The 16,441-nt window shown below is 38.1% G+C and overlaps 2 protein-coding genes across 5 annotated transcripts in view; both read left to right on the top strand.

Annotated features, from left to right (window-relative positions):
• Window positions 1–37: 37 nt before the first annotated feature.
• On the top strand, window positions 38–12,068 carry si:ch73-90p23.1 (free fatty acid receptor 3-like). 4 transcript variants are annotated; one of them, XM_043260356.1, is made up of 4 exons: window positions 38–337; window positions 701–826; window positions 1,143–1,179; window positions 9,596–12,068. In XM_043260356.1, the coding sequence occupies exons 3-4, from the start codon at window positions 1,160–1,162 to the stop codon at window positions 10,599–10,601; spliced, it is 1,026 nt and encodes a 341-aa protein (XP_043116291.1). In that variant the 5' UTR covers window positions 38–337; window positions 701–826; window positions 1,143–1,159; the 3' UTR covers window positions 10,602–12,068. The 4 variants fall into 4 exon arrangements, with proteins under 4 accessions (XP_043116291.1, XP_043116290.1, XP_043116294.1 ...); XM_043260355.1 differs by lacking the exon at window positions 38–337 and having other exon boundaries at window positions 666–826; XM_043260359.1 differs by lacking the exons at window positions 38–337; window positions 701–826; window positions 1,143–1,179 and adding an exon at window positions 6,537–6,689.
• Window positions 12,069–14,541: 2,473 nt separating this feature from the next.
• Window positions 14,542–16,441, top strand: part of LOC122360054 (free fatty acid receptor 2) — a 4,131-nt gene continuing 2,231 nt past the window's right edge. Inside the window, exon 1 of the mRNA XM_043260361.1 lies at window positions 14,542–15,093. The gene's annotated coding sequence lies outside the window, so the exon portion shown is untranslated. The remainder of the gene's footprint in view (window positions 15,094–16,441) is intronic.

The raw sequence follows: 16,441 nt of genomic DNA, 5'->3' as shown, positions 1-16,441 counted from the left end.
TGGATCAACTCAAACCCAACGATGTCATTTCCTGTTCCCGGTACAGGTTGGAATTTGAGTCACTTATTTTATCAGTTCTATTCCAAATGGCTAATGATTCATGTGATTCATCGCATAATCTGAGTACTTGGTTTCAGTGAAGCAACAGTTGCATCTTGTTTCCTAACTCGGTTTATCAGAATGCATTATCTGTCTGTTATTACACTTGAATGTCACAGTTTTGTTATTCACCCGGCAACTACGCCGTGTCTGTCTACTTTTTTCAGTGTAGGTGGGAGGACGGTTGAGTCGCACGCGGTGCAGTGGCATTAACAGCTCAAGTGATTGACTCATACAGGTAAGATGGCAGGATGCACTTTTGCTTTCTTACAAGGCTGCATTTGCCAGTCGAGCCACTGCCATTAAGATGAATGGAAATGCTACTAAATAGATGGGCGTTTTTTAAATAAGCAACTTCTTCAAAGATCGCTTAAATGCTTTTTTGTGCATTGCATGCGAGTTTCGCGGAGTTTTGCTTAAATGCTTTTTGTGCATTGCGTGCGAGTTTGCATTCTTCAGTGCATTGCCATCATACCCTGCGAGTTTACTAGATAACGTCTATTAACATCACATCTATTTATTGCGGCTACTGTATTATTCTGTGCAATGCTGTCAACTTTAAACGTGAGTTTGTGCCTTCTCTGCCCTACTTCTACTGCAGCAAAAGCTGCATCTGTTTTTAGCCTTGCAACAGCATCTATAAAGAGCTCATCTATCTTTCCTGTGGCAGAGGTGTCTGAAACAACACACACTTTCCTGTTGCATGATACAGATAGGGGGAATCCAGGTAAAGTGGGACGCTTTCTGATCATTTTTCACTGGCTTTTATAATATGCTCCATAGGCATAAAAAATAAAGATCTCCGCTGCACAGTACAGATAAAAAGGCAATATTAAAGTTTAAAGCTTCAGCAAACACACACACATCACAAAATTAAAGGCGTACAAGTAAACTGAGTCATGCAGTTCATTTAAATGCATGTAATAAAATGCAACATTTTATTCGATTATTTGATTTCATTGTTCTGCAGAACAAAGATTTAATATATACTAGGAAACTCAATGTTGTCTGGATGTTCTTAAAATATATTTTGTCTTCCACAGGAGACAGAAGGTCATATATGATTGAAAAGACACGAAGGTGAGTAAATCTTGACAAAATGTATATTTTTAGGTGAACTATACCTTTAATAGCAAATTTACACGACTCTGCATAGTACAGAATTATGAAACAAAAATCAGACACAGCTTCACATTTTCACTGTAAATACACGTAGGCCTTAAATATTGTGTACATATTTCATTGATTGTTTATTGTAATATATTTTGTTATTATGTATTTATTTATTTTCATCAAAATGTGTATGTATATATATTTTTCTCTGTTTTTTATCAAACGGGGCCACAAGATGGTGCTATATCTGAGAAAAATCCCCCAAGAAACCTTTAAATTAACCACACAGATCAAATGAAGTTTTGAAAGTCTGCATTCCTGTATTTCAGCCCAATAGAGTTTTTTTCGTAAAATGTTAATGTGTGTATATATATATATATATATATATATATATATATATATATATATATATATATATATATATGTATAACATCAGCTCTTTTTAGATGCTCGGTGTGTTATCTGCTCATCACCAGATGAAGGAAATGGCGGTTTTGTTTTGATTCAGTAAATGGAAAGAACAGATCGGACATGTCTCATAATACACTGCTGTGGTTTAGCAGTGTATGTTTATTAGAAAAATAATAACATCACTTTGCTCTTTTTAGATGCTCATGGTGTGGATTATCTGCTCATCACCAGATGAAGGTTGCTAATGGCGTTGCTTGGTGTTTGATTTTGCAGTAAATGGAAAGTGTTGCTAGAACTGAGTGTTTTTGTCAATTGCTGTTGTGTTGCTAGGATCGCTTGCTGGTTTTATGCTTTTGCTAAAACAAAAGCGTTGCTAGGTGGTTGCTAGTGTTTTTGTGCAATACACTTTGCTGGTGTTGTTTTGTTTTTTTGCAACTGTTGCTGCTAATGTTTATTAGAAAAATAATTATTATAAGGTGTTGCTAGGATCACTTTGGTCGCTAAGGTGTTGCTATGGTGTTATGAGTGTTTGTTAACATGTTGCAGATTGCAAGAGCGCTTTGGGAGGTCGCTAAGGTGTTGCTTTGTTTTTTTGAGTGTGGTTGCTTGCAGGCATTGCTGTTTTTAGTGCAATTGCTGTTGTGTTGCTAGGATCGCTTTGGAAGGTAGCTAAGGTGTTTGCTAGGTGTTGCTGTGGTGTTATTGAGTGTTTGCTAACATGCTTGCAGATCGCTGCAAGAGTGTTTGCTAGGTGGTTGCTAGTGGTTGCTTTTTTGTGCAATTGCTGTTGTGTTGCTAGGATCGCTTTGGGAGGTCGCTAAGGTGTTGCTATGGTGTTATGAGTCATGTTATGGATTGCAAGGCGTTGCTAGGTGGTGCTAGGGTGTTTTTGTAAGAAATATAGGAAATAACAGGCCTGTTTGTTAACATGTTATGCTGGATATATTCTTGGCGTGAACAGGCCTACAAACATAGCGATAATGCTCTGAATGTTACTGTTGCACTTTAAGGATTGTGTTTTCATGTATTCTGTTCAACAAAAATTGCTGTGGTTTTAAATTTCAAAGAATAGATGAGTTCACACCACAGCTAGGCGATAAACCATCACGCTTCGTTGGACTTAATTTCAGATGACAAAACTGCAACTGGGTTATATTACAACAAACCATTAGCGTTCTTTAGTGTGCATGCTATATTTTGGGCCTAAAATGAGTGTTGCTATGCAGATAGGTGTTATGAGTGTTTGCTAACATGTTGCAGATTGCAAGAGAAACGGAATTTGTTGCTAGGTGGTTGCTAGGGTGTTTTGTGTGCAATTGCTGTTTTCATGCTGTTGCTAGAATCGCAAAGTAACTCCGATCATGCAGCAGAGGCGCGATCCTCTCAAAATGGGAGGTGGCGCGATTCGCATTCTCTATAACTAACGTTCGTGAGAGCCGCATTCAGTCAGATGTTTAGCAGTGTTGCTATGGGCTGTTAAAAAGGCCGACATGCTTAACGACATGGTTTTTTTGCCGATGCACAATCACCGGATCAATCAGAAGTCCACGGCCTGTTCAGGTAGATGGCGTTCATCCGTGTTCGAACACCGCCTGTTGGTTCTCACGGCAGATTGCAATTACAGAGATGCAGAACAGGGCAGTGCACATAGCCTCGTCTTTATATTTATTAGAAAAATGGTGTTGCTAGGATCACTTTGGCTAAGGTGTTTTGGTGTTATGAGTGTTTCAATTGCTGTTGTGTTGCTAGGATCGCTTTGGAAGGTCGCTAAGGTGTTGCTATGGTGTTTGCAAGAGTGAGTGTTTGCTAACATGTTGCAGATTGCAAGAGCGTTGCTAGGTGGTTGCTAGGGTGTTTTTGTGCAATTGCTGTTGTGTTGCTAGGATCGCTTTGGGAGGTCGCTAAGGTGTTGTTTTGTTTTTTTGAGTGTTTGCTAACATGTTGCGGATTGCAAGAGCGTTGCTAGGTGGTTGCTAGGGTGTTTTTGTGCAATTGCTGTTGTGTTGCTAGGATCGCTTTGGGAGGTAGCTAAGGTGTTGCTATGGTGTTATGAGTGTTTGCTAACATGTTGCGGATTGCAAGAGCATTGCTAGGTGGTTGCTAGGGTGTTTTTGTGCAATTGCTGTTGTGTTGCTAGGATCGCTTTGGGAGGTCGCTAAGGTGTTGTTTTGTTTTTTTGAGTGTTTGCTAACATGTTGCGGATTGCAAGAGCATTGCTAGGTGGTTGCTAGGGTGTTTTTGTGCAATTGCTGTTGTGTTGCTAGGATCGCTTTGGGAGGTAGCTAAGGTGTTGCTATGGTGTTATGAGTGTTTGCTAACATGTTGCGGATTGCAAGAGCATTGCTAGGTGGTTGCTAGGGTGTTTTTGTGCAATTGCTGTTGTGTTGCTAGGATCGCTTTGGGAGGTCGCTAAGGTGTTGTTTTGTTTTTTTGAGTGTTTGCTAACATGTTGCGGATTGCAAGAGCGTTGCTAGGTGGTTGCTAGGGTGTTTTTGTGCAATTGCTGTTGTGTTGCTAGGATCGCTTTGGGAGGTAGCTAAGGTGTTGCTATGGTGTTATGAGTGTTTTGTTAACATGTTGCGGATTGCAAGAGCGTTGCTAGGTGGTTGCTAGGGTGTTTTTGTAAGAAATATAGGAAATAACAGGCCTGCACGTGGGCTTACTTTTAATAACAACGTTATCGTAATATATTCTGGATATATTCTTGACGTGAACAGGCCTACAAACATAGCGATAATGACACGGAGTCTGAATGTTACTGTAATCACTTTAAGGGATTGTATCGTCATTCATGTATTCTGTTCACACAAAGTACGACAACGATAGTCTTGAAAGCTGGTTTTAAATTTCAAAGAATAGATGAGTTCACACCACAGCTATGGCGATAAACCATCACGCTATCGTTGGACTTAATTTCAGATGACAAAACTGCAACTGGGTTATATTACAACAAACCATTAGCGTTCTTTAGTGTGCATGCTATATTTTGGGCCTAAAATGAGAAAGAATGGCAGATTCAACCTGACAAGCAACAGCTCATAATAACTCCATCTCCAGCAGATAGGAACGCTAACAATCAGAATCCATCTTCCTTTAATAAAGCGCAAGCATTTGAACTATAACTTGTAAACAAAGCTAATGGAAACCGCTTTGTTTATCATTTTGAAAGGATCGCGCTGCCTCTCCGCTATTGAAATTTTCGGTGCATGATTGTGGAAAATGCCACCATTGTTTGTCTTTCATGCTTCGTTGAGAATCGCAAAAGTAACTCCGATCATGCAGCAGAGGGCGATCCTCTCAAAATGGCGGCGTGACGTCGATTCGCATTCTCTATAACTAACGTTCGTGAAAGCGGCATTCAGTCAGATGTTTAGCAGACGTTTTAGTCGGGGCGAAAGGGCCTCTTTACATCAGCAGGCTAATTTCAAGCTAAATCACTAAAAAGGCCGACATGCTTAACGACATGGTTTTTTTTTTGCCGATGCACAATCAATCAGAAGTCCACGGCCTGTTCAGGTAGATGGCGTTCATCCGTGTTTCGAATAAACACCGCCTTGGTCGTTCACCGGTTCTCACACGCAGCAGATCTGCGGGTAATTACAGGGCGAGATGCAGAACGGGGCAGTCTAATTATCACATAGCCTCGTCTTTCGGCACGCGGGACAGACCGTATCTGCCGAAATGTCAGAGGAGGCGGCGCCGATTGTCACGGTCTCTGATTAAACGGCAGGCAGCGGTTCATTGTGACATGACGAGCCTGTCACATTTAACTTCCTCTCACCTTCACCTCCGTTTCTGAAGAGGCTCTCGGTGGCTTTTGCTTGTCAGCATGACGTGAAGAGCTTCTGCCGGGTGTCTCGTCACAGATTCATACACCTTTAGAGAAGTTCTGTTGGCTTTTGCAGGCTGGGTTCATCCTGTAATGAGAATTTTGACATTTCAAACCTGTGTGATTTTATTTTATATATTTTTTTATTTTCTTTTCTTCCGTGGAACACAAAAGGGAGAAATTTTGAAGACATCCTCTTTCTAGTGCAATGAAAACCCAGGCCTAGTTGACTGCGGCTGTCAAAAAAAATTTAAAATATATATTTAAAAATATCTCGAGCTGGTGTGGTGGTTGTAAATGATGAGCAGATAAACCAAAATTGCTGCGAGAAGACTATTTGTGCTCAAAAATATATTCATTTGGGTTCCTAAGATGAAAAGGTCTCACGGCTTTAAAATGACATGACTAATTATTAACATTTTTTTTAATTTTATAAATTTTTGGGTGAACTATCCCATTAACCATAACATTACCAAAGAGAGAATTTATTTATTTATATCTGTGCAAACCTTAGTTTAAGATAATACTACGGTTCAGTGTTATTCACGTTCACTTTATTTAATAATGTTAACAGATACAATGTTAATAATGTATTAGGACATTTATGATATTAAAAATATGATTAATAAATGCTTTTAATAAAAGTATTTTTATTCTATATTTATTGTATAGTAGCAACTAAATTGCTAAAATGTAATCAAATTTAATATAAAAACAATATAAAACATTTTAGGAATATTTTTGTAATGTACTATTTTATTGTTTATTGTTATTTTAGAGGTTGCTATTTTTAGCTCTTTTTTAAAAATCTAAATTAGTGACAAAATAGCTGAAAATAAAAATTAATTGATTTTTTTAATAAATTAAATAAATCAGATAATTTAAATAAATTAATTTATAATTAAAACGTATATATTTATATTTTTTTCCAGTTACTTTTCCAGTTTTTCATTAAGAACAACACCTTTCAATAAGCGCGTGCATAAATGAGATAACATGATAATGATTTTAATTAAACATTAACTAAGATTAAGGTCTGTTCCTTACATCAAGCTATCATATAATTTGAATGTAGAGCACGAGTCATATGAACTAGTTTTATGGTTCGTTTATGGTGTTGATTCTCCACAGCTTCAGTCCCCATTTACTTTCACGGTACGGAGGAGTGTAAACATTCGGCCTAACTTTGGTTTTAGACAGAAGGACAAACGTTATATGTGTTTGGAACAGCATTGAGGTGAGTAAATGATGACCTGTCAGACTGCTTTTGGCTTTTGCCTTTGGCTAGAGTCATTGGTCTCATCTGTCAGGCTAAACGCAATTAAACCCATAATCTTTTGGAGGTATGGAAACCAAAAAAAATGCTTGGTTCTAAACAGCATCCAGTTAGAAGTGAAAGTTCGAGTCAGATTTATTTAAAAAAAAGTGTGAAATGTTTCATTGTACAGTATTGCACAATCCCGAGTTGCCCTCTATTGTACAATGTGACGTTTAGCAAAAGAGGAAGCGTGCGAAGCAGCGGAGCGTCCCATCACGTCTCAAACGCTTTCTGATTCCAGTAGAGACTGCTTTTCGTCTGTAATAATCGACCTACGGTAATGCAGCGTTATCAAAGATGATCAAATAAGTAATACGGTCTCCGTGATATTGAACTCTGATGTATCATATTCTTATTTTGCCAAAAACATAAAACAAAAAGCACGTTAGCAACCGCATAGCAACAGTCAAAACAACAGAAAACAGACTGATTTTCAGTCTAGAGGGAGTAAGGGGATTTAATATTTATATATGAAATTATTGTTATTTTTGTGTGTGCATAAGCGATGTCTGAAATGTCAGTTTAGTTTTAGTCTTGATTGAAATTATATACAATTTTATATATATATATATATATATATATATATATATATATATATATATATATAATAAAAATAAATATATATATATATAATAAAAAATAAATATATATATATATATATATATATATATATATATATATATATATATTACAAAAAAAATATATATATATATATATATATATATATATATATATATATATATATATATATATATATATATATATATATATATATATATATATATATATATATAAAATTATATTTGTATTTGTGTGTGTGTATAAAATGTATTTCTGTGGGCATTACTATTATACATGATTATAATGCATGTCTGTATGTGTGTTTGTTTAATGATTACACTCGTTCAGAGTAAAACAGGAAGTAAGTGTTTCGTCTTTCTGGACGTGCCATTATTGGTGTGTGTGTCACAATGACCTCATTATAAGAAGCATTATGTGTGAGAGAATTTTGTCACTTCTGAGTCTGTGGTAGCGGACCGACTTACTTAAGGTATGAAATCATTCTGCTGCTTTTTTTTTAGTTTATTATTGTCATTCTTTCATCAGGTGGTGCATGTTACTTTGGGAGTTAGGCTAACACATGATTTATTTTTTAATGTGGTATGTTAACTTATATCTAGAGTAAGAGTGAGGTCTTAAAGGAACAGAAAGCACCCCTGAAAAAGGCCCCCGGTACCTGACAGACCATAAAAAACACTGAATTGAAGATTAAAGAGATCAGGTTCGATTTAGAGAACTCTAGAAATGAGCTTATGGCTATCATTAAATGATTAGCAATTTTAAAATGATTTTGTTAGGGAGTGCGTCTTCAAAATAATAATAGAAAAGCTAAAATATTAATTTGTACTCTGAATGCAAACCAACTTTTCGTGCCGAACAGAAAAATGTAGAAAATTCACAATATATTTTTTTATAGTATCTTCACTAATTCAGACTTCTTTCAGCAACCATAAATTAAATGCATGGTACTGGAATAAAATGCAAAATTAAATATCTTTCAGCCATTTAATTTGGCTATATAATAAAAATAGAATAATTAAAATTAAGTATTCAATAACACAGATATATATATTTTTTAATTACAATATTATATTAATATTTACGTCTCGTTTCAGATTTACTTATTTATTTTTTTTATGTTCTGCAGCCCTAATGTAAATGTTTTAGTTTGAATTTGTATATCTATAGGAATGGCTGTTAGATATTTATCTAAAAAAAAAAATAAAAAAAAGGTTGAAAAAAATATGTTCACCGAAAATGTACTAAATGTACTACTACTAATTATGATAACCATAAGAACCTCATTTGTCACCTCTCCAAGTGTTTTGCAGAATCATTTATAAGAAATATTTTTATCTCGAAAGCTTCCATGATTCATTTCCTGTGCTGCGTTACCTACTGTATTTAGAAATTGGCCAGACATGCTGCATACCGAATGTGTCACTACTGAATGTGTGTGGTTTAGTCAGACTCGTATATTTGTTTTTACCGGCGTTAATAAAAGACCTGATTTTAAACTACCCCGAAGCTTTGCACGGTCACATTTACAGTATAGGGAAACTTTATTACAGGGAAACTTTAAAACAATAATTTATTGCGATCTATATCACGGCAAACTGGTGCAGCATTAGAGGAAGGCGTCAGCTCTCAAATTGCAATTAATTTGTGTCAGAATGCAATTTTGTGCATTTTAATAGGAAATATAAATCAACGCACACCAGAATGACTCAAAAGTATGCCTATTATAGTTTTTTTTCCCCTTTGATCCTTCATAAATAAAGATTCTTTATTGGCAAATACAGTTCAGTGTAGAACCTTTAACTTCTATGGAACCTTAAAGGGTTACAATAATTTTTTTCATCGTTCACCGAATGCCATTCTGATCCCCTGTTTGATAAAAACCGGGAGGCTTGTGAGTGTCCCATTGACTGGCAAATAGTTACGACTGTCAACGTGCAAAAAAAGTATGAAAGATGACACCGTACTGCGAAGTCCGCCGGAGGATCAAAAAGGCGCTACGGAGACTTCACGGTGCCGATTCGTTAAATAAACGTATTCGTTTTGTTTTGTTTCCGTACAAAAAGTATTGCAGCTTCATAATATTACGGTTGAACCACTGATGGCAGACGGAGCATTCAGACGACGTCTCTCCTACTTTCACAAGCCTCCCGGTTTTCATCAAACTTATCTTAAATTGCTTTTAAGGGTTTGGGACGACATGGGGGACGACACGTTATCTTCAATTAAACCTTTTTCTTTTACAGGTGTGCATCATCTACATCGACGATGGCGTGGACGGTGGCTCTGAGTAACCTGGTGTTAGGGGTCTACGGATTCACGCTGATCACGGGCCTTCCCGCCAACGTCTTGGCTTTCTACACCTTCCTGCAGAAGATCCGCCAGCGCTCCACCCCGATAGACGTGCTGCTGCTCAGTCTAACCGTCTCCGACCTGATCTTCCTCTTTTTCCTGCCCTTTCGCATGGTGGAGGCGGCCAACATGAAATGGACGATGCCTTACTTCCTCTGCCCGCTGTCGGGATTCATCTTCTACTCCACCATCTACAACAGCACCTTCCACCTGACGGCCATCAGCGTGGAGCGCTACCTGGGTGTGGCCTTCCCCATTAAATACAAGCTCAAGCGCAACCCTCGAAACGCGGTGATAGCCAGCGTCGTGTTCTGGGTGTTTTCAATGGCGCACTGCAGCATCGTCTACATCATGCAATACCACGACCATTCGAACCCCAACTTCACCGATCCCTCCAAACGCAACACCTGCTACGAAGAGTTCAGCGCTGAGCAGCTCAAGATCCTCCTTCCAGTTCGCCTGGAGCTTTTCGCGGTGCTCTTCGTCACGCCGTTCCTCATCTGCTGCTTCTGCTACATCAAATTCATCCACATCCTCTCCAATCTGCCCAACATCAACGCTAAGAAGCGGTACAGAGCCATCGGGATGGCGCTGGGCACGCTCCTGGTCTTCATTATCTGCTTCATGCCTTATAACGTCTCGCACGTGGTGGGATATGTGGGCAACTACAGCCCTGACTGGCGAGTGTATGCGCTGCTCACCAGCACGTTTAACGCGTGCCTCGATCCCTTCATATTCTACTTCTCTTCTTCAGCGCTCAGAGGAACTTTCAAGAACGTCTTCCAGGAGCTGTCGAGGCGGCTTCTCACGCCCTGCTGCCGCTCGGTTCTCTACTGCCCTCTCTTGAACTGTTCGAGCACAGAGGAGAAAACTCAGAGCACGACCGACAGCTCTCTTTAGCATCTTGGAGTTCGATTCGAGTGACTCTCGAAATGTGACTCAATTTCAGAAAAGCAACAGAAGAGCACCGTATGGGCCGGCGTTTTTCAGTTGAACGTAATTGCGATGGGCAGCTTAATGGACCACTATTATTGCACGCATTTTTCCCATTCTTTTTTCCATAGGGATTTTTTAAAAAACCATGTCGAACCAACCAGCTATGAGGGTGATTACAAACTTTGATTTGAAACAAAATAACTAAAAGGGTACAAGATCGAACGACTTTGTAAAGGGAGAACTGCCATGAAGCATGAATATAAAATGTTATATATGTAAATGTATAGAGATATATATGTATGCATAATTATAATTTGTTGTTTTGATAGCAGAGTTAGTCTTCATTACGTGATTTGCAGTGTTTCGTGGGAGTTATTTGAATGATATTTGCTCACTTGACTCGCCGATTGGTGGACTTTTCTATACAGCATCATGGGTTTATATAGTTTTTTGCTACAGATTCAGTTATTTTAAAAATAAGCATTATTTAACAACCTTGTCACAACAGTTCTATCTATGGTTTATAAGATATCATTCAAAATGAGTTTTTCTATGGAGAAAATGAACGGGGTTTTACTTCTGGAACCCCACCATTGCACGCTATAACTTATACTTATCACTTTTGGGTCTGTTGGGGTTCAACGTGTCCTCGACTTAGACTTTCTGGTAAAGCTAGTTGACCTTGCATGTCTTCCTGGTGAAGCAGCCTAAAGCGGGCATGTTTTTAATGCACTGTCTCGTATTGATCCTAATGGGAAATGCTCAAGCAGGTTTATTGAGTGTTTTCTGTCAGGATCAGTATCATTATCAGGTAAATGCACCTTCAGGGAGCTTATGCTGTCTTTGAACTGGGCTTTCAATGTGAAGGGTGTCATTTGTGCAGCACTAGTGGCAAAAAATATAATAATGACATTTCACTTTTTCTCAAATTCACAGCATTGGTTGATCCAGTGTTATATCCTGCCCATTTTTTCCTCATTTCTCTTTATAATTAAAGTTTTTGTAAATCGCTTCTGCTGCAGCATAAACATCATTGCATAACTTTAGATACATTTTTCTATTTTTTTTTTTATCATTTTTCTGATATTTTGCTTTCATCATTTAAAATCTTTATTGATTATTTCCCCTTTATGTTTAATGTTTAGGTGAATTTTAACCCTTTATTTTCATTTGACGCGTTCTTTTATTAAATTAGTTTCATATCTAAGTTTATATTACAGTCTTTGATGTAAATATGTAATCGTTGAATTGTTGTTAATTTTATGAAAGAGCAGATAAGATAAGCTTTTTTTGGATCCGTAGTCTAAGCACTTTTTTTTTTTCTCACGGTTAGAAAAACACTTGATGTGTCATTTCCACCGAATAAAAATTTGCAAAATGTACTATGAAGTTATTAATGAAGTAATGCAATAAACGTTTTTTCAAATATAATGCACGAGCGTTGAGCGTTCTGTATTCTGTAACTCATTGTACGTTTTATTTGCGAGTAAAGTAAAGGTGCTATAAGCAATCTCGGCTAGATTCTGACAGACTTGATGCAAATCCTGCCCTGTAAGCGAACCTGAACATGATTGACAGGCAGAAAGCACCTCAAAGTCCCGTAATCGTCTAAACGGTAATATTACATCACCCACTTCTGCTAGTTTCCTGCATGCTCTTCCATAAGAAAATGCTTTTAGCACCAAGTTTAAAAACAGATTCTAACTCTTCTAACACAGCCGAGCCGTTTTGTTTAAACATGCACGCGGGGTCTCAGCAGATGTACTAACTCTGAAATTATTTAAATAAAGTTTGTTTTAAAAATGCATGCAGTGTTTACATCATTCCAGAACGATTCGCAGCATTGTTAGACCTTAAATCACGCTAAGCCTTCGGCGTCATCTAGAAAATAAACGATGCGCTACAAAATCGTGCGTCTTAATCTATAAATATAAAAGACACCGTCACTTGGCCGGTCGACGTATATGTCCTTGTCATGCACATGAGGCCTGTTCACAAGATTCGGTAGGCTTTAGCGGGCCTGCTTCATTATGAAACGCTCCTCGTCTCTCTCTGATGACGACAATTGTTTCCTTAATATTTGATTAACCTGATCTGTGCTGCACGGTGAAATTATCATCCATCTCTCTGTTTTTTGGCATGCATCTGATAGGCGAAGCGCTTTTTCTATGGCGCAGACACGTAGGAACCGAACTGAGAAGGGGGGGCGACGAGGAGCTTCTCGGAAAAAGCTGGTCGCAATTCATTTTCAATGAGAGGGGCCGAGCGGACGGAGAGCAGACGCAGTCCCGCCAAACCCGGCCAAAATGTGGAGTACGTACGTGACGTGTGGAGGCAGCGGAGCTGACAAAGGTACGTTGGGAAAAGAGCAGATCCTTGTTTTTGAGGTCTTTTGACTTTTTTGAGATCATGCGGACACTGATTTTAAGCAACGCATCTATTTCAGGGTCTTTGGGAGGATTGAGAAAGACAACATTTGTGTGTGTAATCAAATGATTTTATCACTTTTGTTTAGGGATGGATGATGCTATGCTCATAGTCATCTCTTTTCTATCTATGATCTGATCAGCTGGGGTGAGCTGTTAGTTGTACAAGCTTGCTGACTCAGTTTTGCTCGTTCCGTCCCATTATGGCTAATAATAAATGAGGGAACTAGTGAGTTTTTTCTGTTACAACTGCAGATGAATCAGTCATTGCGCAATGAAACTTTCGACTACGAAACGGCATTCAGATCGTGAGTAGTGAAGTGTGTTGGACGTCATTGTGAAAGGGACGAATTTCCTACTTCGGGGGGTGGTGTTCTGTGCTGGACGTCAGGGATTTTCCGCTACTTTAGCGAATGCATGAATAAGCCGTTTTGCATTCAACCCGGAAAACCGAGATTTACAAATTCAGACTTGGAAAAGCGCAACCGAAACGCTGGTTTGGCCGAGATGCAAAAACAGAGGCCCATGATGGAGGTTCGCTTTCGAGCACATAAAATACACCGGCCTTTCAAAGCCGGTGGTGATAAAAGCGTTTTAGCCAACGTTTGCAGAGGCAGGAGTGTAAAACACTGTAAATGATCCTCAGGTGATAATCACACAGCTGTAGAATAAATGCTTGCATTGAACGGCATCGTTTATCCGCCGCAGTTTGGTTGCTAGGAAACGTCTTTGTTGACAATCGGACATCTGCAAAGTGAACGCCGTCTGTATTGGTGATATGAAGCGACGTATATTGTGAAACACGCAGTATACATAAAATTGACTTAGCAGGACACTCTTAGGCCACAAGCGGAGAGAAAATCCATTTCTGGTTAACCAAAGAAACCTTTTTTCAAAACAAAGATTGTTTATTGGCATTGAAGACTCCGTGAAGGTGCTTTAAAATCATGGAAACTTTCCAGTGGGAAAAAAGTCCAAATGGTTCTACTATAACTCCCTTTTGAATACTGCAAAAAAATGCTTTTCTACACCCTTTTAGAAATAAAGGTACATAAGCTGTCACTGGGGTGGTAGCTTTTATAAAAGGTACACATTTGTAGCTATTAAATTCAAATATGTACACTTTAAGCACTCATATGTACCTTTAAGCCACCAAAATGGATCCTTTAGGTACAAACTTGTACTTCTTGAAAAGGCACAGCCCCAGTGACAGCCTTTATTTCTGAGAGTGTAGCTTAGATTTTTTTTTTGTCTTCTTTCCAGCCACAATATCTAGAAATTCTTAGATAAAGAAGGATTTTCTAGACACAAAAAAAACATGTAAAAATTAAGTGAGTGTTTGCTTAGAACAAGCAAAATAATCTACCGATGGGGTAAGCGAAATCATTTTTTTCCCTCACATCACTCACTTAATTATGAGTTGTTGTTTTTTTCCGAAAACAAGACAATAATTTTTTACTTGATTAACTGTTTCCCACTATATTGAACCAAGATACTAACCAATAAGCAACCCTTACTTTTAATAGTGTTGCCATTCCAACTTCAACCTCAGAGATTTCAAGCAAGCCGTACTCTGGATGGGATACGGCATTGCTCCCAACCTCATCCTCTTTTTAAATTCGCTTTCGATTCCAGGGATGTTTTGGGATCGTAAATGCGGTCACGTGGTTCTCTTTGAGAGGTTATAGCCTCGACGCAGAGGAGAGACCCAACTGATTCACACTCACACATGCAAGCGCACACCCATCATCTTTAAACACGTCTCCCACACACCCTGAAGGAGTATAAATCCCGATAAGACGCCACAGACTTGCTCACATGTACACATACAGCGCCAGAGACTGCGCGCGAGGAACACGCCAGGTTGGATCCAGTCCACATTTATTAATTTTCCCTTATCTGTGTTCAATATTGAAAATGGAAAGCAAACAGTTGGCGCGGAAGTTGTCAGCAGATAGACCCTAGTCTCTATTGAAAAACAAGAGAGAGTCAATACAGAAGCACAGCCGAGAGGTCCAATGTGCTTCGCGGTGAGTTCGCTTTTTTTTCGTCTCTACATTACAGCAGGGATGCTTTTAATGCGGGCTAGAGTTCCCTTATTGCGCGATTGTCACTTTTTGATGCTTGCTCAACTCCTTTTCCTTCTTTATAATGGTTTTGGATACTTCCTATTCCTGTAATAACTGCTTGGTCTGCTCGCGATACGCCGCTCTGTGCTTCGTTTAGATTAAGAGGTACAATCTTTAGCAATTCTGAGCGATGCGATTTAAACAAAGTAAAACGGAGCCGAGAGTTTTAAATCATCATTCGCCAAAATATTTATGCAAGGAGTTGGGGATGTGTTGATCTTTGGCAGAGTGCAGATTCCAGGCCCGGTCATCTTATACGATAGTTTTATAGAGTCTAGTTATTGTTTTACGGTTTGTATATCATCACAGTGAGCTTTGTTTGACCTACGTCAAGGGTGTCTGATCTTGCCCCTATAGATCCACTGCAAGCCTTGATAAATGCACCTGAACCTGCTAGCCAAGGTCAAGTCAAACTTATTTGTGTGGCGCTTTTCACAATATGCCTCGTGTCCAAGCAGCAGTGCGATGTCTATAATTCCTTAGCGCAAGTTTTAGGGCGTATAAAATGATGAAGTGATCCTAGTTTAGATCTAGCTATATTGTATTTATAATGTTGTCCAGCACACATCTGTGCTGCAGTGGTCAGGAGCCAAAGCCAAATAAGTGACTTAAAGATTGGTTGGTTTTTGTTTTGTAAATATTAGCTGGTTTTGTTCCATTAAGAGATATAAAATTAGTTGTTTCGTTTTACCTAGAAGATATAAATATTGGTCTTTTTTTTTGCTGGTTTTTGTCCTATTGAGAGATTTAAATAATGGCTGGTTTTGTTCCATCATTTAAATATTGGCGTTTTGTTTTGTTTCATTAACAAATTTAAACATTGGTCAGATATTTAAATATTGGTATATATAATATTGTTAGTTTTTTTCCATCAAAATATATAAATATTGGTATGTTTTGTTCCATTAAGAGACTATACATCGGTCAGTTTTTTTCTATGGTGAGCTTTAAATATTGGTTGGTTTTGTTTTGTTTGAGGATTTATATTGGTCAGGGTCGTAGGGAATTAAAATGTTAAAATATTAGTCAGTTTTGTTATTTGAATAGATTTAAATGTTGGTCGGTTTTGTTCTAGTTTGAGGTTCAATGTTATTAGGTATTTCTCAATTAAGAGACTTTAATATTGGTTTTGGTGTTCTGTTACGACACTTTTTTGGTTGGTTGGTTGGTTTTATTATATTTTGAGTTTTACATATTGGTTGGATTTTCAAATGAAGAATAAGCGATTCTCAAAAAAGTATTAATGAAA

The sequence above is a fragment of the Puntigrus tetrazona genome, chromosome 16, assembly GCF_018831695.1.
Source record: "Puntigrus tetrazona isolate hp1 chromosome 16, ASM1883169v1, whole genome shotgun sequence".
Taxonomy (NCBI): domain Eukaryota; kingdom Metazoa; phylum Chordata; class Actinopteri; order Cypriniformes; family Cyprinidae; genus Puntigrus; species Puntigrus tetrazona.
This window is presented reverse-complemented; position numbering and strand designations above follow the sequence as displayed.

Bases quoted from the DNA above. Each gene is read 5' to 3' on its own strand.
- si:ch73-90p23.1 (XM_043260356.1), top strand. From the start codon at position 1,160: ATGATTGAAAAGACACGAAG. The intron at 1,180-9,595 runs GTGAGTAAATCT...TTTCTTTTACAG, and splicing joins ATGATTGAAAAGACACGAAG to GTGTGCATCATCTACATCGA.